This window comes from Melitaea cinxia, chromosome 29 (assembly GCF_905220565.1).
Source record: "Melitaea cinxia chromosome 29, ilMelCinx1.1, whole genome shotgun sequence".
NCBI lineage: Eukaryota > Metazoa > Arthropoda > Insecta > Lepidoptera > Nymphalidae > Melitaea > Melitaea cinxia.
Genome location: NC_059422.1, coordinates 6,751,344 through 6,778,823, shown reverse-complemented (window position 1 = coordinate 6,778,823; position 27,480 = coordinate 6,751,344). Strand labels below are relative to the sequence as shown.

At 31.7% G+C, this 27,480-nt stretch overlaps 1 protein-coding gene across 1 annotated transcript in view; it reads right to left on the bottom strand.

Annotated features, from left to right (window-relative positions):
* The window catches only part of LOC123667973 (homeobox protein invected-like), a 65,066-nt gene that overhangs the window by 3,287 nt on the left and 34,299 nt on the right, over positions 1 to 27,480 (bottom strand). Inside the window, exon 3 of the mRNA XM_045601799.1 lies at positions 2,087 to 2,092. Within this exon, the coding sequence (XP_045457755.1) occupies positions 2,087 to 2,092 (6 nt within the window). The remainder of the gene's footprint in view (positions 1 to 2,086; positions 2,093 to 27,480) is intronic.

The window sequence follows — 27,480 nt, the reverse complement described above, 5'->3', positions numbered from 1 at the left end:
CCTTTTGATAATAAATATTCTTTAATAAATATTGTTTCCTAATAAACCTGTTTTTAGGACACTGTAAGTTGATGGTAAAAAACTGAGTTGAATTGTATGAATAATTTCTAGATATAGACATTTTATATTTCTTTAACAATCAGTTAAATAAAGACTTCGAAATAAAACTTCTGAGTATTACGTAGGAGTATTGGCTGGCATGGCTTTTCAACTACCTACTTACTACTTCGTCTAACTCACTACTTCGTCCACCTACGTTGTATTACTTGTCGATGTAATTGAAGTCGGTATTTTTTCGTTTCCAAGCAAATAATAATTAAAAAGACGATTAATAATAAAAGTAACTTATTTTCAGCTTTATATTACAATTTTTATATTTCGTTTCTCCATTATTAGATGTAGGTATAACTAGCTGATCAGACACTTTTTCCCCTCTTACCAAAAGTAGTAAAATATTTTAAATTATCGTTGCATTTTCAAAAAAAAATCCAAATTCTGTATCATTGTCCTTATTTTTAATTCTGCAAAAACTCTCTGTAAAGTATAAAGAAAAATCAAAGAATTTTTGTTATCTGAATTAGTCTAGTCGTTCTCGAGTTTAGCACATAACAACACATTTAGCGATTAATTTTATTTATATAGATTTAATGACAGTACCTGCAACTTCAGAACTAAGAGAGTTGAATAATAAAGACAGACGAACATCCTAGCTTCTTATTTACGAACTAGCTATTTAATTACGTTCGTCATTAAAAAAAAACAGTATTATTTTTGTCATTATTTGACAAATTTGGTTTGTAATTAATTGTATCATAATTATTTATTACACATACTTGTATACTACATATACACAAGTTAGCTTTTTTCTGTCTAATACTCAACATAATTAAAAAAACATTATTATATAATATTAATTATTTCATCGTTATTTTGGCATTTTTTTTTGTAAATGTATTTTTTTTGTATATGTATAGTAATTATTTATTACAAATATGGTTAGGGCCAAAATACGTCGTTTATAAGTCTTTGAAAAATAAATTAACACAATTTTAGATATTTTGAAAAATTCACGTTATTTTTGGAAATTTATACAGAACCATAGTAACATTTCTAAGATAGAGTCAAGAATGACTCTACATTATAAACTAACAATGATTAATGATTAAGTTCACCGACCTTTAGTTTTTTGTGGCGGTGACAGTTTTTTCTATTCTATTATAGGTGCTTAATTTGAAGCTTTTTTTAAAGCTTTTTTTGAAACTTTTTTCTCTCGAGTCACGCTTCATAGCTCGATAAAAAGTTGTGAGTAACTTTGTAGCTTAGAATTTAAATTTAGTTATTTATCTTCTGAAGAAATAAAAATTATTCGCTATATATATTGTGTTGCTAAATTTAAAACTAAAGAATGGCTGGGCCAATTTAGAAATTTTTATTGTATTTTTAATGCTTTGTACAAGGTATCCAATGAACCTAAAAATAAAGAAAATCGTGCAAAAAGAAATTAGTACAGTTTCAGAAAACTCAACACTGTTTAAACTTCTGATGTTTGAAAGTTTGCAAGAAAGGAAAGCGTCTTTCGGGTTGGATAGTCATTATTAAAATAATTTTAATGTATTAGATGTTTTGGATTCTTCTGGAATAAGGTTGTCTGGAAGAGATCGCTCTTTCAGCGATAAGACCGCCTTTGTACATCTTTCATTTTTGGTTATTTTTTTTTTGTTGTTTCTTTTAATGGTGTCCAATAAAGAGTATTATTATTATTATAATTCTGGTAAATTTGATCAATCTCGGACTTCAAACGCGATGATTGTGTAAAAAAATATATGTCAATATTTATTTATTTTGTTAATATTATTAAGTTAATATTGCAATTTTGATATATTTTACGACATTTTTAAATTTAATCAAAAATTTTTATAATTGCAAACTTTACCTAAATTACATTGTAAACCTAATTTAGTCAGAAAAGTAACATATGATAATGTTAGCTTATTTACGAGAAGATTTTCGTAATAAATTTATAAATAAGTTATAAAATTAAATCATTGTGCCTCACGTTCTGTCCGTGAGCGCGCCCCGTACTTACTTCGTCCTGAAACAATAGAGAAAACACCATTAAAAACGACACAGAAATACAAAACAAACATACAAAATAAAATCATAATTATACAAAGTTTACATGTAAGATAAAAGGTCATTACTCCGATTATGTGTGTCGTGATGAGATCTTTTCTAGCCAATGTTCAATAATAAACAAGCTATCCAACATAAAAGGAATTTTTGGGATCGGATTAATAGTGTCCGAGACAAATGTGTTGAAACGTACATTATTTTCTTTGTAATAGTTTAATTAATAAATATACTTAATATTATAGACGAATAAAAAAATTATCGTTATGCCTACATTAAAAAAAAAAAAAAAAAAAACAGAGTGCTTGGACTTGATTCTTATTTTATTTTATATTATTGACAGAATATTTACGTAAGGCAGTTACTAATTAGGTGGGAAAAGTCGTAGGAAGGTAGGTGGTTGTGATTTGCTCTATCGACAATGCTGGTCTCATAAAAAAGGTTGTAAGCACCATATGCAAAACGCGTAGCCTACGCGTTTGTAGCAGTGATGTATTCATCATTCTCTCCTACAAATTTATGTGTTTCTTGCTTTATTGTAACGTATTTTCGTTTCATCGAATTTCAAATCACAAACAAAGAGGTTTCACTTCGAAAATCATAACGTATAAATAAGAATTAAAAACTGTTAAAATAATTCCCGAGCTACAAGGACAGGCGGAGAAATAAACGTTAATGTGTAGTAACGTCTTAATTAGCGTGTCCGTGGGTGGTCTGACGTCACGACCTGCTCCTGACACATACACACATACGCGATATCTTAAGAACTCTGGAAACGATTTACATATATGACATACTAGCTTTGTACTGTGACTTTGTTCACTTACGAATCTTCATATTTATGTCATGCTCGGAAAATGTTAAAATTATTGTTCACTTTTTCTCGCTTCGTATTGGTCATAGCATAATGTAATGTAGCCTATTGCGTTGCTTGATAAATAGGCTACGTAATGGTTAAGTAATTTTTTAATTCGAACTAGTAATTCTTGAGATAAGCGAGTATAAACAGCCTCTACAACTTTATAACATTACATACAACATACTTAGTAATAACAAAATTGTATGTATGTGTGTGTCTTAATTATATGATGAAGTACAAAACTTTGTATGTTCGTTACTCTCACGCTAAAACTATTGAATCGATTGTTATGAAACTGGGTACGTAGACAGCTAGAGTCATCCAGAACAGCACACAGCCTACTTTATCATTCTCAAAGTATACGAATTTGTGCAGTTAAAATCATGAGATGCAGCTAGTTTTAAAATATATATTAATCTCTTACAATAAGAATATTTTATATAAAACTAAAAAGATTTGGCGAGTTATTCTCCAATTCTTAATAAGTACAAGAGATCGTTGTTCAGCTGTGAATGTTAAGAGAAAGTTAATTTAATTGAAAACTCATTCATATGTTTACTTTTTAAATGCTTTGTAAATATAATACCAGTTAAATTGTTTTTATTTTGTCCTGCGGTTAGATTTGTGTTACAACCGCAAAGCTTGATATCCAAAAAAACAGGTTTATTAATTCGTATCCATGACTTGAACGTGCTTTTATTTTATTTGTACACAATATTGGGATGTTTGTTTTAGGCTACACATAAAAATATATAAACTACAGTTTATATTTCTTTTTAAATATAATAAAAAAAATTAGGCTCTATTGAGTTAATCGTTTGGTTTATAATTTCTTCGTACAAAAAAATAAAATAAAATAAAAAAATCGAATATTTTCTCTATCGCCCATCTAAGAAATTCCTTTTTTAATTATTTAAGAATTTAAATTTCAAATTTCGAAAGAAATAATTTAACAATATTCCATCAAATAGTTCCACCGTGAACAGCTGGGTCTTTTTACAAGTCAATGCCACCAACGAAGTTGTTTAATGAAGACATTTCGCTCCGATACAACTAATAACTGTTTAAATGATAAAGAACCTAATGATGACGTTGTATGATAATCGACGCTGTTCTTAAAAAGTTAAAGTTCAAATTTGTTTTATAATAAAATGGAATGTTTAATTTGAAATGTCTTATTTGATATTTCGATACTGTAAAGGAATTTCGACTTCATTATGTTGTCAATAAGATCGATTTTAAAATAAAGAATATAAAATCAATTTTAAATTGTAATTATTTTTGTCATACAAATTTGAACCTTATTTTGTATAGTTAAGGTACTTTGTTTTAGTACTACACATATAATGAGTTATGAATTTAATTCATATTTTTGTTAGAGAACAATGTTCTTTATAATTCAATTCGTAAGGTTGTGTCTTCTATGGTTGGTTTTTATTAATTAAAAATTATAAATAAAATCAGCAATTAAGGGGTATTTATGTCGATATGTTTAGGGCCTATTAAGGATCAAAGGCGGCTTACGGAAGTCGGTGTTTGCGTGCAAGTATTTCCGGTGGACTGACCATACGTAAAAAAATATAAAAGAAAAATATATTTAATCTGTTATTAAAACGTGAAGTGCATTAGAAAAAAAAACACATAAATCGTAAGGAAAGTGTTAACAAAATAGTTTGCAAATAAAAAATACTATAATACTATATATAAATCATGAAACAGGCACAATAAAACTGCCATTTAATATCTAAAATACTAGAATCAAGATATTATGCAAATAAATTGTCAGTGAAGTATAATATATTATGTCATTTTGACGTTTATTACTTTATTATCTGTGCTACTAATGAGCGGCCATATTGGTGTAAAAAATTCAACGTATAAACATATTTATGATAATTTTCTCGCGTTACTTACATCATAGAGCAACACGGAGGGGAGTAGCCATTGCGTCTGCTACCGATACAAAATAGTCTGTCATTTTTTGCGGGGGGAAATTACACACATGCACACTTTATCTAATTCCCACACAAAAATAATCGCCTGTCACTACGAAACTCACACAAACTAAATTAAAATCACACTTACATTTTTCACACACACATAGATACATTCTGTGTCATTACAGTATAATGACACGCCGCAACTACACTGACAAGTTTCTTACAGCCATGGTTGTAACTACTGTCGATATCCATTATCGATAAATTCAAGTACTCGGTTAGGGAAATAAGGTTTTTTAATTTGATATAAAGGTAAGATGTTATTATAAAAATAGGCTTAATTTATTATATACTACAAATCAAATATCTTCATGTAAAATAAACGATTATAAAGAGTAAAGATTTGATTGTTTGTTTGTTAGCATAGAATAGGCTCCGAAACTACTGGACCGATTCAAAAATTATTTCACCGTTGAGAAGCTACATAATCCTTGAGCGACATAGGTTATACTATATTTTCAAAAATATTAGGGATCCTTACTAAAACTCCAATAATGTAACCCAAGGGATAAAAAAAATAACCTAAAAAATTCCTTACATTGCGTGCGCTGCAAAAACTAATGATAATAGAAATATATAATGTAGTAAGACTTTGTACAACACATCATTATCTACAATAATTGTATTTGCTCGCAAACGAAAACAAAACTGCCTTCAATTACATCGACAAGTAATACAATATACGTAATATATACGCGTTATCAAAGGTTACTCAAAAAGTTGTTATCAGATCTCGATGAAATTTAAACGCGACCACATGATAAACATCAGCTTTCTGTTAAATTAAAAATCATCAAAATCGGTTCACCCAGTCAAAAGTTCTGAAGTTACATACATAAAAAATACAGTCGAATTGAGAACCTCCCCGTTTTGGAAGTCAGTTAAAAAGTGTCGCGACAGCCTATGTCTAACTATTATAATTATGTCACAATATGTTTGGTGCAACGATGTTGTGCCAAACAATGCCATTCTACAATAAACGATTTAAAGTTAACATAAATTTTGAGGAGTTGATGATGTACACGGTGATGTCAACGAATAGGGAGTAGGGAGCGTAACACTAATGGCATCATAAGATAATTAGCTTGTCATCTGCTAGATTTAATGATTTTTTGATGACTCTGAAAGGATGGACATTGTTCATTTTCAAAGTTGATAAATCTAAGCTTCATTTCACTACTATGACTAAGGTGAACCATATCTTGATTACCTTGTACATGAGACAAAAAAAAACTTACGGGACAAAAACAGTGTGGCGTTAGTGTTGGTTTGACTCGACTAATCCTTCTATTGTTCGCCAACACTTAAAAGTTAGTGGTATTGATATGATCTGAACAAACTACACTATTTTTTGTGTGCGTCCAGGTTAATCTGTTATTACTATTTTTTTCCATGAGTCCCTTAAATTTGGATTTTTAGAAAACCTGCCAAATTTTTATATAAAACATTATGGTGGAAGTTTACATTAAGTAATTCTAGTAAAATGTATTAATACTCATAATACGTGCATTATATTTAATTTAATGCAATATTATTATATAACTATGTTTATTAAAAAAAGCTAGCAACATAATATTTTATATAAATCAAAATCTCAAAAATGTCTGTCTCCTCTTTTGCTTTTGCCATTTTTATCGATAACCATTTACAAACAAACCGGTAACAACACTATCGCTCGGCGACAGTGACTTCTCGGAAATAGACTCCGATCAGTCGCTCGACTGATCCGCATATTGTATGCGGGCGAGCGGCCTGTGTTGGTAAACAAATCGAGTCAACACGAACGATAATATTTGTAATTTTTAAGTTTAAAAAAGGTTTAAAAGAAGTATACAAGTAATAATGTGATTAAAAAAATATTTACGTATGAAAGGTAACGCCATGTTTTAGTAAATTTGACGTGGCAGATCTTTTTTTGCAGTAAAAAACAGAACAATTTGGCATTTTTTGAAGGACGTTGATTCAATCGCGCAACTAGATTTAGTCTAGTGATCAGTGCGGCGGCAACTAGTTTTATTGTTTGCATATGGCCATTTGGCCTTATACCTTGACAGAGGGGAACGCCTGTACATGGCTACTCCCCTCCGTGTTGCTCTTTGACTTACATATATTAACAAAAGTACGGTATTTAAATATATATGAATCCTTAATTATTGAAGAATAACGAATATTAAGGTGTTTTGATTATAAAAAATTGAAAAAAAACACGAAAGCAAAAACCAATTTAAAAAATAAAGCTTTGTATCTATTCTAGTATAACCATTTTTATTTGTTTTCAGACAGAACCAAAAACTAAAAATTTAAACGCATTAGAAGTTAACTAAATTTTTCAAAAGTCGCTTAAATATTCGCTTGATGATACTTAATTAATCTTAATGCTAAGCCGATACCGATGGAATTCTCAGTAAATAATCATTTGAAAACGCGAGGAATGCGCAAGCGTTCGCTCTGATGTACCGTTTACCTTTAATAAGTATTAATAATTACATTATTGCCTTTAGTTAGTAGTTAGTATCTTTTATTATTAATATTACAATTTTTTATGAGTCACAGCATGCTGCATTATGGCCTATATTTACCGAAATGGATAGGCTACATTATAATTTCTTTTAATTTTCACTAATATATACCTACTCGTCACGTTATTGTGATTCATACGCCTATGTCACGATTTTTGGTTTTCGAATATACAAAACAAATTTCAAATTTGCATAATCTTGTTGTATCTACTAATATTATAAAGTGGAAAGATATGTGTTTTATTTTGTGTAATGATTATAAACTCAAAGAGTAATAAACAAACTATACTCAGGTAGGGCACGGCAGGGAATATCCGGCTCAAAATCTGGAGCAGACCGACTGGGGAAGTACCTCGACCTCGACCTTACAGAAGATCACAGCTAAATAATACTGTTTCAACCACGCTTGTTCGCCGACTTAGTAATATGAAAAAATAACACAAGTTTTTACTCGACCGACAAAAAATGTGTGATGTTTTTATAGATGGGTGTCACGTGTTTGTTTAATGACAACTTGTTAACCCCTCGACTGATTTTGAAGTCTTAATTAGGTGACATTTAGGATAATATTCGCAGGTAAAATTAAGTTGTTTTTTTTTTTCTTTTTTTTTAATTAATTAACTAGTGCCTGTGAGACTATCAGCGAGAGAACGAAAGTAACTGACATAGCCCATAGAATAAGCAAGTTAAAGTGGCAGTGGGCTGGTCACCGGTGTCGCAGAACCGATGGCCGTTGGAGCAGACGGGTCCTGGAGAGGCAAACGCAGTGAGGGACGTCTCCGGTCCGTTGGACCGACGATCTTCGGAAGATTGTCGGTGTGGGCTGGATGAGGATTGCGGAAAACCGGTATTTGTGGCGCGAGCTTGGGGAGGCCTATGTCCAGCAGTGGACTGCAATAGGCTGAACTGACTGACTGACTAAGGCTTCCACTAAGATTATCTCCTGTGTCTGTGGTCCGGAAACACACACAATACACAAGCACAAACTCCCAGACCACGGCAAACATCTGTATGCCTAATACAAACGTTTGCCATCTGTGGGGATCGAATCAGCAACCGCCAGCGCGACGGTCACAAACCAGTGTCACAAACCAGTGTAGCGCCCACGCGTCTTTAAGTGTATGAAGTCAAAGAAATTAGTTTTTGAAGTACATTCCTTAAATAATTATATTTTTTTTTTTATAATTTCTGTAGTATAAAAATATGTAGGAAATGAAATGGAATGAAACAGTAAGACAGGGCAGTGACGCGGCCTTCCCTATGATTGATGTTCTACCGCGGACCGTCTCTTGCATATATGTACTTAAATCTCTTGAGGGATCCGTGGATCGAAATTTATTATTTGACAAAAATACTAATTTATTTTTAATATTACAATAGTTATACACTTTATTCGTTATAATCTGAGATTCTTCTTGAGGAGTCCGTAGATGGAGCGACACATAATCGGTAAGCGGACATGACACGGAAGAGGTAGAGTGCTGGGTTGCCCGGTCTAGGACATCAAAAAAATAAATAAATTAAATAATTATAAAGTATGGCCAGCTCCAACAAAATCAACACATTTTTTTACAAAATTTATGTTAATATATGACATTATTTTTAATAGTTCTCGCTGCCTACGGAATACAATTTTTTTTTACAAAACTTCATTTTTTTTAATACAAAGTCAAGTTAATGAAAAATTCACGTGTCTTAAACATCTATACTAATATTATAAAGCTGAAAGGTTCGAAATAAAAATTATTTTTGTGTTCAATAGCCTATTAACCAATGAAGATTATAGGCTATTTTTTTTCCTCATATTAACGCATGCAGCCACGAGCTAGTAATATATATATGTATAATGATTACATCAGATCATTTACTACAATCCTAACGAATTGACATTGATTGATTGAAAAACAATTTATCAAATTAATTTTACAAAATGACGTAATTTGTACGTGTGTAATAAATAATGAAATCTTTAAAAATATATATATCTTCAATTATAATTTTTTGTCTTAGTAAAATCTTATATATAAAATTCTCGTGTCACAATGCTAGTTAACATACTCCTCCGAAGCGGCTGGACCGACTTTTATGAAATTTTGTGTGTAAATCGGGTAGGTCTGAGAATTTGCCAATATCTATTTTTCATACCATAAGTTTTTAAGGGGGTTAGTAACATATATGGCAAAACAACGTTTTCGGGGTCAGCTAGTCTATACATAAAGCCATAAAAGTCTCGTGCCAAGATGTTTATCCAGGCTAATATCCGGAACTACTGAACGGATTCAACAGAAATTTCGCACAGACATGTACCTAACTTTGTCCAACTCAAAATATAGGCCATATTTTATTTCGGTTATATGTAATTACTATATTCATGAAAAGAATTAGGCGGTACGAACTGCACCAGATCAATTAGTATCTTTATCATTGAGTTTTATACGTATTTTGAAACTATTCTAGAAACACAGTGCAGTTAACAGTAACAGTAGATTTGATTTGTTGCACTGCTTATCATATTATTGGTATTTTTTAAATAACTAAATTAAAAATAGTTTATACTAGCATCCCGCCTCGGCTTCATACAAGTATTTAACAAAAATATTTAACAAAATATTAAAAAAAAAAAAACATTTTATTGAAAATGTAATATAGTCTATGTCATCCGCGCGGTAGTGTAGCTTCCAAACAGTGAAAGAATTTTTCAAATCGGTTCTGTAGTTTCGGAGCCTATTCAATGCAAACAAACATACATATCTTTCCTCTTTATAATATTGGTATAGATAAATGCATATTATGTAATCATTTGATTATTGCTGTATTTCATAAAAGATAGGACAAAGTTTATAAAATGCAGATTAAAAAAAACTGTGAAGTTTTTTGACGATTCTTGTCTGCAGACTTTACATTCCGAATCGGTGGTAGCTTTACTTTATCGATAAATAATTTATAAAAAAAAATAATAATAATTTTAATTTATAAAATGACGATTCTATATTGCTTTTGAAGCCTATTTGCATAAAGTAATTTATGATTTTTTATTTTGATTATTTTGTTACGACTACATCTCTAATATATAAAAATACTGTGTCATAGTATTTGTTACCAACCTCCAAAACGGCTTCACCGATTTTTATTAATTTTTTGCGTATATTTAGTACCTTAGGTTACAATCGTGTCCCTATCTATACGGCACAATAACGTTGTCAGCTGGTTACCGAGAAGAATATCAAAATCTGTTTATATTCTAAGTCTTAGTATTGAATATGAACAAACAGTTCGTACCTAGTTCTAAAAACATCTGAAAGTCTGAAAATATCTTAAGCGCAAGTACAGTGCGCTGGCGCCTAATTCTCATACAAATGTAGGCCTGGGTGGTCGGCCACCCATGGCGTATGGGACATAGAGACGATACTTTACTATATTTAATTTGTATATTTTACTTTTTATATATAGAAAATGAATTAAAAAATATATATTACTAGCTGTACCCTACGCGTGTTGCTACGCTTTTTTTTTATTTTTTATTTTTTTGGTCGTACCAACTCAGAAATCTTTGTGGGCGCATGCACAGCACTTTGCTGAAGATCATGACATGATCAAATGCATAGTTTACGATTCTATAAAAGACATACAGACAAATATTCATTTTTACATATATAGAAGAAGATGAAATAGGCTCAAAACTTATAAAAAAAGGTTTCGTTGGATTTTTTTCTAGTTGGAATATTTTTGGTTTTAAAAGAGATTGCTTAGTGTTATGTTTACGGTCAGTATTTTTATGACAATGGTAATTATATCGGTAAGTAGTTGATTAAAATTATCCTATTTTTATATAGGCATATTAAATACTTGTTATAAGTTTATTTAAAGTTTGTTTATCATATTAGGTTATTAATCTATTAAAAAAAAAGTTGTGTTTTCTGCGTCGAACTATTATTAGGGTATAAATAATAACATATTAATTTAATTTATAAAAAAAATGTAATTTTTTTTCATTAATCACGTATAAACCATGGATAATTTCCCGCGACAGTTTTTTAACTATTTATTTAATTAATATTTTTCATTCATTTCGACTCCAAGTATCTCTATCCTCGCGTCGTTTGCTGTCACCAAAACATTTCAAAGTTAGAGCTACAACTCAAAACAACGCTCTACATTCAAGTAACCACCTTATCGCGAAATATTAAAGCCCAAATTAGCATATCAAATCACATTTTAAACACACTCCAAATTGCGTCATTAACAAGTGAAAATAACTCATAAACATGCTCATATAGAGTTGATAATTGATTGAAAAATATGAAGAAAGGATTACGTTCAAAGAGTTACTGTAATTTTTGAATTCATTTTAAATATTTTATTTGCCTTACTGTTTAAATAATAAGGCTTGAATTTGTATGTCACTATTTAAAATAAAATTATAGATTGAACTCTATTATTATAATAATACAGTTCAATAAATAATTAAGCGCATTGACAAAATGGCGGACATGTAAAGAATTTGCTTTAAAATGTATCATTTAAAAATTGTATTCTAATTACTTGTAATATGGTTGAAATTTCTTTGTTTTTTAATGTTTCTATTTGTAACCCGAAGTAATTGAGTTGTCTTCCGTTTATGCTTTTTTTTGTCTGTCTGGTCAGAGATCTCGCGTTTAGTAATAATGATTTTTTAAATCTTTATGAGTCTTGATAAATCCTTTTTTGGTTTTATCTGGAGGTTATAAATTTAATTGTATGCTATTACGGTTTTAAGAATGTTTTTTGATGAAATACTGTGGTTTTATTTCAAGTTTATTAAGTTTTAAATTTTGTTATTTTTTTTTATTATGTAGAATTTTAACCTAGAATAAAGTTTTAACACATAATTTTTTTTTTAGCAGAGCATTATGTTTCACTTAGGCTTTATTTGTATGAAATTTGTGTTCTTTTAACAACTATTTTTGTAATAAAAATCTATGTCGTAAGAAAATATACCTTGAAATAAACTGGACACTTGTATCAATATTTATTAATTGTAACACTATTCTCTTTGATTAAATTTTAATAATGCATTATCTTAAATTTGCTTATTCACTAATTATTTCATTGTAAATATCGAGATATGTAATTAAGATGCAAAAGAAATACAATCTTACTCCACAAGTAACAATTGTTAACATAGCCTTTTGCTTTATACTTTAATTTCTGTCTGTAATCGTTCCTTTTTGGGTGTGCTGGAAGAAATCTCTTACAGGGATAAGCACACCCATTATACGTGAGTCTCCATGACAAAATATTGTGTATAATCTTGTACGTATAAAAAATTGTTAAATAAATAAATTAAATAAATATTAATATTTCATACGAGTATAATCGGCGATAAATTTGATAATGCCTTGGCGCAGCGAAGCACAGGCTGTTGTGCTGGCGGTCGCGGGTTCGATATTTACACGACACTCACGACAGATATTTATATTGGCCATATAAATGTTTGTCGTGGTCTTGGCGTTTGTGCTTGTGTATTGTGTGTTTCCGAACCTCCGACACAGGAGTTAATCCTACTACGTACCGTTGAGTGTGAAGAGTTTATTATTATTATTATTATAATCAAATGTACCATATGGACTGACATACCATACATACATTTTATGTGTACATCTCTTGTTATATAAAAACGTATGGTATTCAAATTGTGTCACAGTGGTCGTCTATAGATCGTCACTTCATCTTAATAGTTGTTGACAATTGATAGTACCTACTTCATTGCATCAAAACAAGTAGTGACTTTGTAGTGGGCAAAGAAAAAATGTATCAAAGGGAAAATTTTGGCCATGACTTTAAGGTTAAAAAGTTGGGTTGTTAATATTACTGTCGCGAGAAAATCGCTAGCTGTCATTTTGACAGTTGCTAACAGTGTTGTGTTGCTAGAGCTGTTATTCGTTCTTTGTTTGTAGGGTGACCGGACGTCATCCTGGTGAAGTTTAAATGTTCGTATGGAACCAAGATATTAAGTGTTCGAGGATGTGAAGTTCTATAGAAGATACGTTGTTACGTAGAAGTAGGAGCGTAAAAGAAAAACTACAAAGAACAAATTGTATATGTATATAAGTATTAAAAAAAAAAACACCAATTAGTCTAAGATTATTTACATTAAATAATGTTATATTTTAAGGGAAAAGGATTTGAGGGGATTTTTTTCTGCCCCTTCTGCGTATTAAAAATACATTCCAACAATGTATTTAAGCGTCAACTATATTTTTAGTACATAAAGACAATGAAATATTTGTCTGTCTGGGTGTCTGTCCTTGTGGGTCTCCCTACCGTACCTCGGTGAACACGTTAAGTTGTCTATCAGCCCCGGTTGTTATCAAAGATACCTGATAGCGATCGCGCGGGTTGGCGGATATATCTCCTAATTCGTAACGATTGCTATCAGATATCTAAGATAACAACCTGAATATGTATTTATTCATATCATATTACTGTGATAGAATCACAGTACACTCCATAATCTGTATATTTTGACTACTAATTGACATTTTTTGGTATTTTTAATCTTTATAAAAGCTTAATCTGTCACATAATCCAGCTACCATGACTCATAATGCCACCCAAAGAGTTGACTGTTCTCTTTCTCGGTCCCTCGTATAGCTCTGTCCCGCTCGCACGGTTTTTTACCGCCATTGAAGAGTTTGCTGTCAAAATAAGGATTATAAAAGCATTTGGATGGTATTATGCGGATGGATCTAATTTTTATGTACATTAAAATTGTATGTAAACTGAGGTAGGGCCCAGCAAGATTTATCCTGCTCAAAATTTGACTGGCGAAGTACCTCGACGTTATAGGAGATCAAATAATACTGCTTTCAAGCAGTGTTGTGTTCCTGCAGTAAGTGACGCTTGCGATGATTCTGCGATTGGCGATCTAGTTGTATAAAAATATATCATAAGTTGTTCATATAAACTAAATAGCATTTGATTGGACTTCACACGAAACCAAAATGTATCACAATTAGTTATTTTTTTGAAAATTAATGTTGTTATCTGTAAATAAAATTATACTTGATGTTTGAATTAAAAATTATATTTAATATTCTAATATTTTTTTTTATTTTTTACTAGCTGTGCCCAGCGGTTTCACATGCATTAATTTGAAAAAAAAATAGCCTATATCCTTCCTCGATAAATAGGCTAAAACTGAAAGAATTTTTCAAATTGGACCAATAGTTCCTGAGATTAACGCATCCAATCAAACAAAGTCTTTAGCTTTTTAATTTTTTTTTTTTTTTGTAAAAATAATAATAGACAAAAAAGTTTATTTATAGCTCTTTATTATACAACAAAATTCAATTTTGACATATCTATTAGACGGACGAAGGACCCAATATTCTTTCGTATACCTTATAAAATATTTTAATAAAATGTTCTAACAGAAACTACACTATAGAAATAATCCTAATCACCGCATAACACATTCCATGGTGGTATTTATAAAAAGAGAACAGAAAGCCGTTGTGAGTGATGACTTAATTTTTAAACCACCGCCGTGCGATGTAACCCGAGATGCACGGGCGCAGGCGATACTTACTTTACTTAGAAAATATGTTCAAACTTGATCAAAATTTTATTAATTTACTGTGTGAAAATTGTGACTTAATTTGGCATGTTATTGGACATAATCAGATTTTTTGAAATTGATATAAATTTTTTTCCTCTTATATTATTCCTGATTCCATACGAATTCTACAATTTAAATAAAACTATTTGTTAACTTTTATCTCCAGTTATCTTAATGCAGAGTTTAATCGCAATCGATTGTTCAGTATAAGCAACTTTTTTAACGCAATGGACAGATTTAACGGGTTTCATCAAAGCATTTGGATTTGAATGCATGTATGCATTTGCAAGTGTATTGTTAAATTGCGTTAGCTTGTTGAGAAAGGAAAAAGAATAACATAAAAAAAGTAAAATATTTTTCAAAAATCAAATTTTCATTAAATAATGAAATAGATTAAACTATATTTTAATATTTAAAACCAAATTATCACATACAAAATAAATCCATAACGAATTTTTATATTAATTAAAAACAAGTCCAAACTGTTGGTATCAGCTGAGCCTGTACAAGACAAACACACAAGTGATATATGCTATCAAGGCAGACGACACACGATACTGTTATTATACATTGTTTTTAATATTAATTGCACGGACAGGCATACTATATATTTATATATTGATATAAATAAAAATAAATCCCAGAAATGTATGTACACGCATTTCTTCCGCACACAAGCATCGAATTGGGTAATTCGATTTTTTGTGTTTGTTATTGTTACATCGATCACGATTTGGCCAGTGACATCCCACTGCTGGGCATAAGCCTCTTTCCCGTGTAAGAGAAAGGTCAGTGTTTTATCTACCACGCTGCTTCGCTGCGGGTTGGCGGATATATATATTCCCTACTATGAGTAACGAAAATCAAAAACAACATTGTTCAAATAGGCTTTAAAAATACATTCGAATCGCTACAAATTAAAATGTATAAAGTGATTATTATTTTTAAAAGTGAAGCTACCACAGATACGCAATGCAAATTCTGCAGAAAATAACCGGCAGAAACTCCGCAGTTACTCTTTTGAATATAGAACATAAACTGTGTTTGAGAACAAAATTAGTAATATCTTGCATGAAATACAGCGTCACAAGTCCGCACATCTTTATAAACTATGTAATCCTGCACCGAATAACAAGCGTTATATATTAATTTCTTTAAATTAAACACTTTAAATTTATGTTGAAACGATTCCAAAATTGTTTGTGGGATTTTATCATACAGGCGCATATCATAACCCAGAAAGGAGACGTTTACTTTGCGCAGTCGGAAACTTGGACGATCACTATCAAGTATCAATATTTTACTTACATGCTACTAATTATAAATACGAAAATTTGTGAGATCAAAATCACTAAACTGATTCTAATAAAACTTGATACGTAGATAACTGGAGATGCAGAATAACACATAGGCTATTTTTATCCCGCTATTACGAAGATATCCGAAATCACACGGACGAAACCGAGTGACGCGGGTGGTATATTACAAATTTTCTGTTTAATCGATTCGCGGTAACAGAAAGACGAACTGACGTAAGTGGTCACGTCTTGACATGCCAATGTCAACTACAATTTGATCGTAATTACAAAACATTTTATATATACTTAATCTCAAATAGTTTTTTTTATAAATACTGGCTTTGCCCAGCGATTTTACTCGCGTGAATATGAGAATTTCTTGTATACTTTTCCGTAAGACTAACCGTTTACGATTTATGGCCCATTTGACGACGCGTTGGCGCAACGGTCACAGTACTGACTGTTGCACTGGCGTTCGCGGGTTCGATCCCCGCTCACGACAGATATTCGTATGGGCCATGTAGATTTTTGTCGTGGTCTGGGCGTTTGTGCTTGTGTATTGTGTGTGTTTCCGGACCCTTAACACAGGAGGAAATCCTATTGGGGGCCGTTGAGTGTGAAGCGTAAAAGTGTAACTGAGGTAGGGCACAGCAGGAATTTCCTGCTCAAAATATGGAGCAGCCCGACTGGGGTAGTACCTCGACCTTACAGAAGATCACAGCAAAATAATACTGTTTTCAAGCAGTATTGTGTTCCTGTTGGTGAGTAAGGTGACCAGAGCTCCTGGGGGGATTGGGGATAGGGTCGGCAACGCGCTTGCGATGCTTCTGGTGTTGCTGGCGTCTATAAGCTACGGTAATCGCTTACCATCAGGTGAGCCGTACGCTTGTTTGCCGACCTAGTGACATTAAAAAAAAAGCTCTTATTTATTTATTTAACGAATAGTTTTATTATTATTAATCCATTATTCTAAGGGTTACCGGTTGAGGTAGAAAACTAAAATTTTTATTCTCTGCAATAATTATCTCTCAATAGCTTTTGGTCTAGAGTTCATAGTTTTCGGGTTATCGGCCAAAAGCGGTTTTTTAAGATGGCGCTTGAAGATCCTGCATCTGTTAGCATTTTGCGATTATATGCTCAGTAAGTGATTCTAAGCCTTAGGAAAAAAATGGGATCGAAAATTTAAAACGGTTATTTTTACTGGCTTATCGCCTTTCTCGATAAATATAATATCTAACTCAAGAATTTTTTTTTGTTCGAACCAGAAGTTCCCGAAATTAGTGCGTTCAAACAAGCAAATAAACTCTTCGGCTTTGTAATATTCGTATGAATACATATTTGAAAACTTCGTTTTAACTTATAAATCAACTTCTTTGTCTGTATAACATTACTTTATAGGCAAAGATTTAAATCTTTGTTTATGGGTATTAAGATAAAATTCTAAAAGAAAAGCAAAATATTTTGAATTGAAAATCATAAATTAATATTCTCTGAAACTTACATCCTAGTGGTATTACCGAATTTAAACCAAATTTTTCAAATACCAATAAAATGTCGAATCTCCCGTTGACGAATCAAAACGAACCGCCATCTTGACATTAATTTGACAGCTGTCAAAATAGCATTTTAACAGACATGATTGATGACGGTGCTTGCACTAGATTAATGAAAGTGAAAGATATAATCGTTTTTAATTTTTATGAAAGTGTTTAGTGAAAAACGGTTTAAACTGTAAAGTCATTTTTGTGACGATTTCTTTTTAAAAATACAGAGAATGGAATAATTTTTATATTTAGTAATGATTCCACAGATGCTAATAAGGTAGGTAAATTAATATAAAAACTAGTAGTAAAGTAATAGTAAATAGTAGTGTTTTATTATAATAAAGTGAATAGTTATTATCTAATAAGGTAATTTTTACGCTTCATGTTATATATATGTTTTTATGTCCACATAAGGGTCTTTCCAAATGTAGGAGAAGGATCAGATGTTAATCTACCATGCTGCTCCAATGTGGGTTGGCGGATATATTCCCTGCTATGATCGTTGCGTTAACGCGTCAATATAAGGTAATTAATAAGGTAATTAATTACATATCATTGAGACTTTAATATTATTCGAATTTTATAGCAGCCGAATGTACGTTAAAATCTAAACATATAATATTACAATGATACATTAAGGAAAAACTGAACTTTGAAGTAATAAAACTTCTTTACGTACGCTTGACTTGAGGAGTAAGCTGGTGAAAGTGTGACGGAGCGTTACGAAAAGTGTGATTGGGTGAGGCGAACGGAAGTTGAAAGGGAGATATAAGTTTATGATATAAAGAGTTTAACTTCAGTCATGTGGTCTAAAGCACACTCGTTTATTTTAAAATATAAACAATCATGCAAATATACTGAACACGTAATGGTTAAAATGAATTATAGCTACGACCGCATTTACTATAAACATCGCAAAATATAAAAATAAAAGTAATAAAACCTTCATGATCGGAACCCCACCAGCATATCGAATATTTTTTTTAATCTATTAATTCAAAACGATGACTAATGACGAAATTAACCAGAACCATCATTATAAAGTTAGCTCATAACTAATAATTTAAAATAATTGACTTCAAAGCAAAAATAATACAGCTTTTAGCTTACAGAAGTTAATACTGCCCAGTAATCATAGACTATTATTTTTAACTAGCCATAAGCCGCCCACGGACAATTTAAAACTCGAAAACGGGTTCCCGCCAACTTTTAATTTGTTGACAACACCAACTGCCTATCAATTAACGACAAGAAAAAAAGAAATAAGAACAAATTTGTCCACACGCTAATGGGGAATAAAACGACATTTATCTCGAGAACGAACCGTAATGGTGACTATTTAACAGTTATTAAGTCGAAAATAAACCTTTACAGACGTATCTGTCGCATAAATACGTTCGCGGCTAAGTTCCACAGACTATATATTAAAATTTTAACTAAACGAGACGTGAAATGGAACATTCTCGAATTGACAGCTGCGGTTGGCGCCAAATTCGCCGTCATTTTGACAGTTTCATATGATTTACGCGGGCGAAGATAAAATAAATACGCTACGATTAAAAGCGGACGAATAAAAAGCGATCCGAATTAATAAAATTTAATATGACCGACCACACATCGCGATGTTAACGGATTGAAGATGATTGTTTTCATTTCTGTTAATATTGTTTAGACTTCCTGAAGAATGTTTAGTGTTTGTTATTTTTAATCTGCTTTTTTAATCGCTTCGCTTACGAGTGTTTAAAAAAGGAACAAGGGTTCGCTTCTTAGCTTTTTTTTAAGTTCATTGACAAATCGCCTTTGATATTTTTAGGCCGATTTTAAAATGAAACTTGATTGAAAGCCATAATAGCCGCATTAATATTAACTTAGTTAGACAAATGGTAGTCTATCGTGAGTATTGAGCCTTATCAATCGTCAACGATTTCACAGATTATACAATGACAGTTTACTTTTTAATTTATTACAACGTCAAATGTCTTGATTATGTTTATGGACGTCGTAAATGCTAAAATTTAAGTGATTTGTTTATTGCTCTACACTAATGGATATTTCTGTCAAGATTTTTTAAATAAACATCATTATAAAATTAACGTATATAGCGATATTTAATTTATTTTTGTGTGAGGATTAGGTTTTTTTTTGTGTGGCAAATGATATATCTTTTTCATCCTACTCGTACTTATATTTTAATTGACAAAGTATTTTATTTATATTGATTGATATATGGATAGGTTTTGGCTATAAAACTGCTAAGCAATTTATAATGAAACTTATTTTGTACAAAGAAGTAAAATTGTGAGGTAAAATCTATATACTCATACAATGTTTTTGTGATTTTTTTAAACATGATAAATTGACTAGTAAAAAAAATATATATGTATTTAGCAATATCATTCGGCTGTTTCCTATACAAGGATTAAGTTGATTACCTTAGCAACAGACGGCCGTGTGTGTACTTGTGTTAAAGACATGATATATAACATAATATTTAATTATTCAAACTTTGTTTAAAATATTTTTAAATAGCACTATTTCTGTGTCCAGTAGAAAGAATGTGACAAACATATTAATATAATTTTATTGCCATATTACAAATTCGGACAGAAGCGTTAGAATTTATGTATATTTAAATTGAAAAAAAAAACTTATCTGACGGCCATCTTAAATTTATCATAAATACGCGAAACTAAATATAAAAAATTAGTTTTATCTCCTAAACTATCTGGTCATTTGTTAAGCTTTTGATTGATTCGGTCAATTATTCATTTCCCGGAACCAATAAATTACATGTGTTTAGAGATTCGTCGTGAAATTGAGAAAAACCTTAAGGGAAAAGTGGTTAATTAATTGTTAAATTAATTGGTACTATTTTGATAGTGTTTCTAGAAAAAAATTAATGAGTTTTATTCAAAAGATTTAGACGTTTGTTATCATATAGACCTAATAGCGATCGTTACTCATAGTACGGAATATATTACACATATACACTGTGGAACAGCGTGGTAGATTAAGCTTCGAACCTTCTTCAACATAGAGAAAAAGGCCTGTGCCCAGCAGTGGGATGTTACACGTTCAATCATCGAAGGATGACAATTAGGGTAATATTTAAACAACGTCAAGTATTATTTGAAGTAGTTGTCTATACTCAAAATAAAATAAAACTGTAGATTGCAATTAAAGATATTTGTAACAAAAAAAAAAACTTTTACATACAGATAAATTATACGGAACCAATGTTCAAAATTCGATAGTTAAATATCATGATTTTCTTTTTTTGTATGACGCGACCAGACGGATGGAATTACATGTTTTTTATTAGTTGTTAAAAAATTCTCGAAATTTCTTTTAAAAGTGAAAATTGTATAAGCGCAAGTGTGTACTTATTATTAAAGTTATCCACTAACCCGCAGTGTAGCAGCGCGGTGGATCAGGCTCCGATCCTTCTCCTACATAGAGAAAGAGGACTATGCCCAGCAATGGGACGTTACAGGCTGAATCATACTCGTGAAATATATAGTTTGATTGACTAAAATATTATTTAAATGTCTTATTCGGTTTATATATCAGTATGAGAGCAAAAAAGCATACGGCTCACCTGATAGTAAGCGATTACCGTAGCTTATAGACGTCTGCAACACCAGGAGCATCGCAAGCGCGTTATCGATCCTAACCCCAATCTCTCCAGGAGCTCTGGTCACCTTACTCACCACAGGAACACAACACTGCTTGAAAGCAGTATTATTTAGCTGTGATCTTTTGTAAGTTGAGGGAGGTACGTCCCCGGACGAACTGCTACAGATTTTATACTTTTTCGTCTAGTGGATGAAAATATAAGTTCTGCCTCTTATAATATATAATATATACTGTTATACAGACAGTCTGATTTAAAAGTAATCCAAAAAGTATTCCACGTGTATAAATAATGTTAGGTGTTAAAACGGCCTATAATAAATCATACTAATGTTACGTTAGTACGTGGGCGGACCACACAAGGAGATAAACTTGTCAATGATATCTTATACTAGGCGTACCGCGTGGATTCGTCCGCATTCACGTCTATATTACCTTATATGAAACATAGCGTGATGTTTTATAGCCTAGATTTAATAAAGCCTTTCTTGTTTTAAGTGATGTAAAAATTGAGAGAGAGTAGAAGAAAAGTCTTCAGACGGGGAATCGAAGTTCGACCGAAATCGAGTTTTTACCAGCTACCACTACACCAACCGCTGGTTTTCAAACGGGTTAACATAAATGGTTTATACTATTCGTCAAAAAATCTATATATCAACTAGCTGACGCCGCAAACGTTGTTTTCCCATATATGTTATTAACCTTCTTAACCCCCCTCCCCTTATAGCTTAGGGGTATGAAATATAGATGTTAGCCGATTCTCAGATCTACCCTATATGCACAAAAAATTTCATAAAAATCGGTCCAGCCGTTTCGAAACTAACATTGTGACACGAAAATTTTATATATAAGATAAGCTTAGCTATCTAAAATTCTCACTTCGGGTACGTCAAGCCATCATATATCATCTGTACTAATATTATAAAGCTGAAAAGTTTGTTTGTTTGTTTGCTTAAACGCGCTAATCTCAGAAACTATTGATTCAAATTGAAAAATTCTTTTTGTGTTGGACAAATAAATAAAGTATAATAATAAAATAAGTAGGTAAATAAAGGAAGTAATACATAAAGGTAGATAAATATACAGACAATGTGAGTACTGAAAATAGCTCCCTAGTCTCTTTACATTGTATTTAATATTTTTAAAAGGCTCACGTTTCAGTAATAATTTATATTATCATTTATATTCTCTTCAAATGTAAACTAGGGTTGCTTCTGGTTTTTCCCTATATTTTTGTATGAAATCAGCAAAGTTAGTAATGACGAGTAGTATCGCCTTGTATTATAAGGAATGTATTATATGGAATGTATTATAAGGAATAATAATAATAATAATAAAAAAAAGAAAAAAAAACAGAAATTGTACCATACATTAAAATAAGAACCGGTCGGTGGACGCACGTCTCTTTTGGAGACATTAAAAACATAGTCTAACTTGAACAGCGATGTTGCTGAGTAACGCCTACCTTGAAAAAAAAAAAAAATGCATGTTTTTAGAATAAAAAAGGACATGGGTTCTTACTGTGTACTGTGTGGCTACGGTACTGTGTGGCTACGGTACTAAAGAATTTAGCCACCCCCTCTCTTCCCGTGGGTGTCGTAAGAGGCGACTAAGGGATAACACAGTTCCGCTACTACCTTGGAACTTATAAAGCCGACCGATGGCGGGATAACCATCCAACTGCTGGTTTTGCAATACACAGGTCGAAGACGGGCAGCAGCGTCTTTGGTGCGACAAAGCCAGCCCTGCGGTCACCAACCCGCCTGCCCAGCGTGGTGACTATTGGCAAAACACATGAGTTCACGCTATTTTTGGCGTAAACTTGTGGAGGCCTATGTCCAGCAGTGGACTGTGATAGGCTGTAATGATGATAATGATGGGTTCCTAAGCCCGTGGATGTATATCAGTTGTAAAAAAAAAAGTATCGCCTTGTAAAACAGTCTACAAACGCCCCACAGCTGGGAATAGGGACACCATATAGGAGAAGGATCGGAGCTTATTCCACCAAGTTGTCTTATTGCAAGTTGACACATATAAGGTTGCCTGGAAGAGATCGCTTTTTAGCGATAAGGCCGCCCTTTGTACCTAATGAATATATTGTCAATATTTTCTTTCTTTCTTTGATATGTATTATTTCTGTTTTTGGTGTACAATAAAGTGTATTATTATTATTATTATTATTATATTCCTTACAAGTAACGATCGTTAACGTAACGACCGACTTTACGTGTCCTAGAGAAAAAACACAAGGAAAAACAAAAAACAAATATTTATATAGATCAATTTGTTAATCAAATCTGTTTCAAGTGGGTTAAGAATATTTAACCTTTGCAGGTATGTATATAATATAAACATGCATGCACGGTCGTTTGTTCCTAAGGTAAGTAACTTAATGCTTGTGTTATGGGTAACAGCTAACTGACATAGCTACATTTTGATCTTAATTGGACAAATAAATTACATATAAAATGTTTTTGCCCAGAGAATCGGCATAGCGATTCAACGGGGAAATGCTGCCAGCATTCTTGGCACAATTCCACGCGGACATGATTTATACCAAAACTATCTGTAAATATTTAGTTCTTAAGTTGTGAATTTTAAATATGTATAATGTTACATATAAATAAATGCATATTACACGTGGAATAGGGAAAATAAATCAACTTCAATTTTGTCGATCAGTATTACAACGAAGGTAGATGAAAAAAATTTTCAAGTAAGTAAGCCTTACGTTACCGTTAGATGTTCATTAGATATCGATCATATTTAAATGGGACCACATGACAAGCGCCAGCGCATTCGATTAAAAATAGGAATCACCGACATCGGTCCATCCAGTAAAAAATTAGAAGGTGAAATCCGTAAAGAAACAAAGTCAAATTGATAACATCCACCTTTTTTGAAGTCAGTTTAAAGTGAAACTGTACCGAATTAGATATTTTTTTCATGTGTTCGTTATTTAAAAATAAATCTTTAAAAAAATATCGGCATATTAACGAAAAAAAAATCTATTCCATTACGAAACTCGCCAGATCACTTACTTAGCTTAACATAAATTTAAGTAGTAGTAAATAAATTATATTCAATATTAAAAGCTAGCACCCCATTCCGCGCCGTCAGTCAAGATCAGCATCCAAGCAGGTTGTTCCCCCGAGATCTCGGTCCCGGACGAGCTCGACGTATGTTTTGACAAATTCATTTTGCGTCCGCCATACTGGTAATTATATTTTATCATAGGGCTGGCACGTGGTACAGTATTTAAATTAATTTACAATCGTATTCTTTGTGCATTTTGTTTTTTAAATCTTAGTAAGACTATTTAGTCGATAAAACTGTTTGATGTATAGCGGTATTAAACAAATAAATATTTTAATATTTTTGAAGTAAACCTTCTTTACGAGCGCTTGACTATGGGAGTAAGCTGCTGAATGTATCTAAGACACAGTGCACGCTTATTGTGCAGGACTATTGCTAAAGAAGTTTGACTTCAGTCGTGTCTAAAGCACACACGTTTTTTTTATCACAAAACTGAACTTTATCTGAGAAATAATTTTATTCGAGACATGGATACCAAGGCTCAGTTTGTTAGTTGAGGTAAAATTATCTTTACTTGTAAACAAAAAAAAAAACTAAATTTAGTTTACATCGATCGATCTCAACTAAAGTTAAACGGAACTAGAAGACAAGCATCTCCTTAAAAAAGAAATCATCTAAATCGGACCTTCCGGTAAAAAGTTATGAGGTAACATAAATAAAAAAAAAATTGAAGTTGATTAAAATTACACTAAACTAATGCTACTCATAATAATGTTTTAAAAGGCCAATTTTAATACTTTTTCTAAAAAAAAGGACATATTTGGTTATAATATTTTGATCTGTATTTTAGATTGGTATTTATATTAAACTAGTTGTGCCCCGCGGTTTAACACGCGTTAATTTGAGGAAAAAAAAATAGGCTATAGCCTTCCTCGGTGAATGGGCTATGCAACACAAAAACCTCTTTTAGTGTGTTTAAACAAAGAAATAAACTTTTCAACTTTATAATATTATTATATATTAGTATTGTTCTTTATTACTTTAATTAATTATTTCGTCTATTTTTTAATACGAAATGGCAACCCTACCCGCCCCCTGGGTGGCCCGCGCATCTTATGCCGTGGCAGTAAAACAAAACTAAGAAACGAGCGAGCGAGACAGACTATCATGTCTTCCATTCTAAAACTCGTATCACTATTCAATTAGTATTAAAACATTTTAGCACTTCTTTTGACAATAAGGACCTGTAAAAATGTCACTGTTTGGCAAAATATTCTTAGAAGACCGAGAATACGAACAAAAATCTTATTGAAAATTTTGAGTATAAGAAATATGGGAAAATTAAATAGAAACTAAGGAAAATAAATCCTGATAATATTATTAATGCGAAAGTTTTGTTATAATTTGTTCATCTCAAAAACCAAAAGAAAACTCGGTAAGCACACAGCTGGAAATCCAGAACAACACATACTTAGGTTACTTTTTATATCGAAACTAGCTTTCACTCGCGTTTTCACACAAAACCTGTACCTACCTAGATAAACATTACTTATTTTTTTTTTTTCATTCCAGTAAAATTGAACTGAGGTAAGGCACAGCAGGAAATTTCCTGCTCAAAATATGGAGCAGCCCGACTGGGGTAGTACCTCGACCTTACAAAAGATCACAGCTAAATAATACAGTTTTCAGGCAGTGCTGTGTTCCTGTTGAGTAAGGTGGTCACAGCTCCTGGGGGGAATTGGGAATAGGGTCGGCAAGACGCTTGCGATGCTTCTTATGTTGCAGACATCTATAACCTAGAGTAATCGCTAACCATCAGGTGAGTCGTACGCTTGTTTGGCTATATAGAAAAAAATATGTAAAAATTTTAATAATTAATGTATTTTTTATTTGTTTCTTATCAATTACATCTATGCCCAGTACCTTATTATATGTTCATAAATCATTGGAAAATGGTATTGTAACGAATGAATATTCAAATCAGTCTGTACGAAGTTAGCACTCAGTCAGTCATTGTATACAGCCGTGTTGTCGTGATCATTTTTAGCAGTGTATGGTATTTAATGTTAATGTATTATTACTTATTATTTTTTACGACAATTGCGCGGACGGAAGAGTATGAAATTTCGTACACTTATAGTTTATATTGAGGTGTGCAGAATGCTAATATTTTTTTAGTATTATGCATAAAAATATGTAAAATCAATAAAAAAAACATTACGCACGCTACCATGTATTTGACACACACACACACGCAAATTATACTCTTTACCGACTTCAAAAAAGGAGGAGGTTACTCAATTTGACCGTATATATACATATATATAATAACTTCTTCGTTTATGAACCGAATTTGATAATTTTTTTTTTTTTTTTTGGAAAGGAGATGTCCCTAGTGCGGTACCATGATAAGGAAACCAGGAGTTGATGATATGTTCGAGATCCCAGAGAAATCGAGAGAAAATAGAAAATCCGCTCAACTTTTTACTGGGTATACCGATTTTGATGATTTTTAATTTAATCGAAAGTCAATGTTGATCATGTGGTCACATTTAAATTTCATCGAGATCTGATTACAACGTTTGGAGTAATCTTTGATTATGCGTATTTACTTGACTAATTTTTCGTCTAGGTACCTACGGTGTATTACTTGTCGATATTAATGAAGTCGGTTTTTTTCGTTTGCCTGCAAACAATTATGTTGATTGTCAGTCTGTAGTCAAATTGAAAAGTTTGAAAAAGGTTCTTTATTTTCATAATTTATTGGTTTTCTTTAATTTAGATTTTTAATTATGGTCGAATTTCGACCTCTGGGCGACCACTAGTAAATTTAAAGACCTTTTGAAACACCATTACCACTA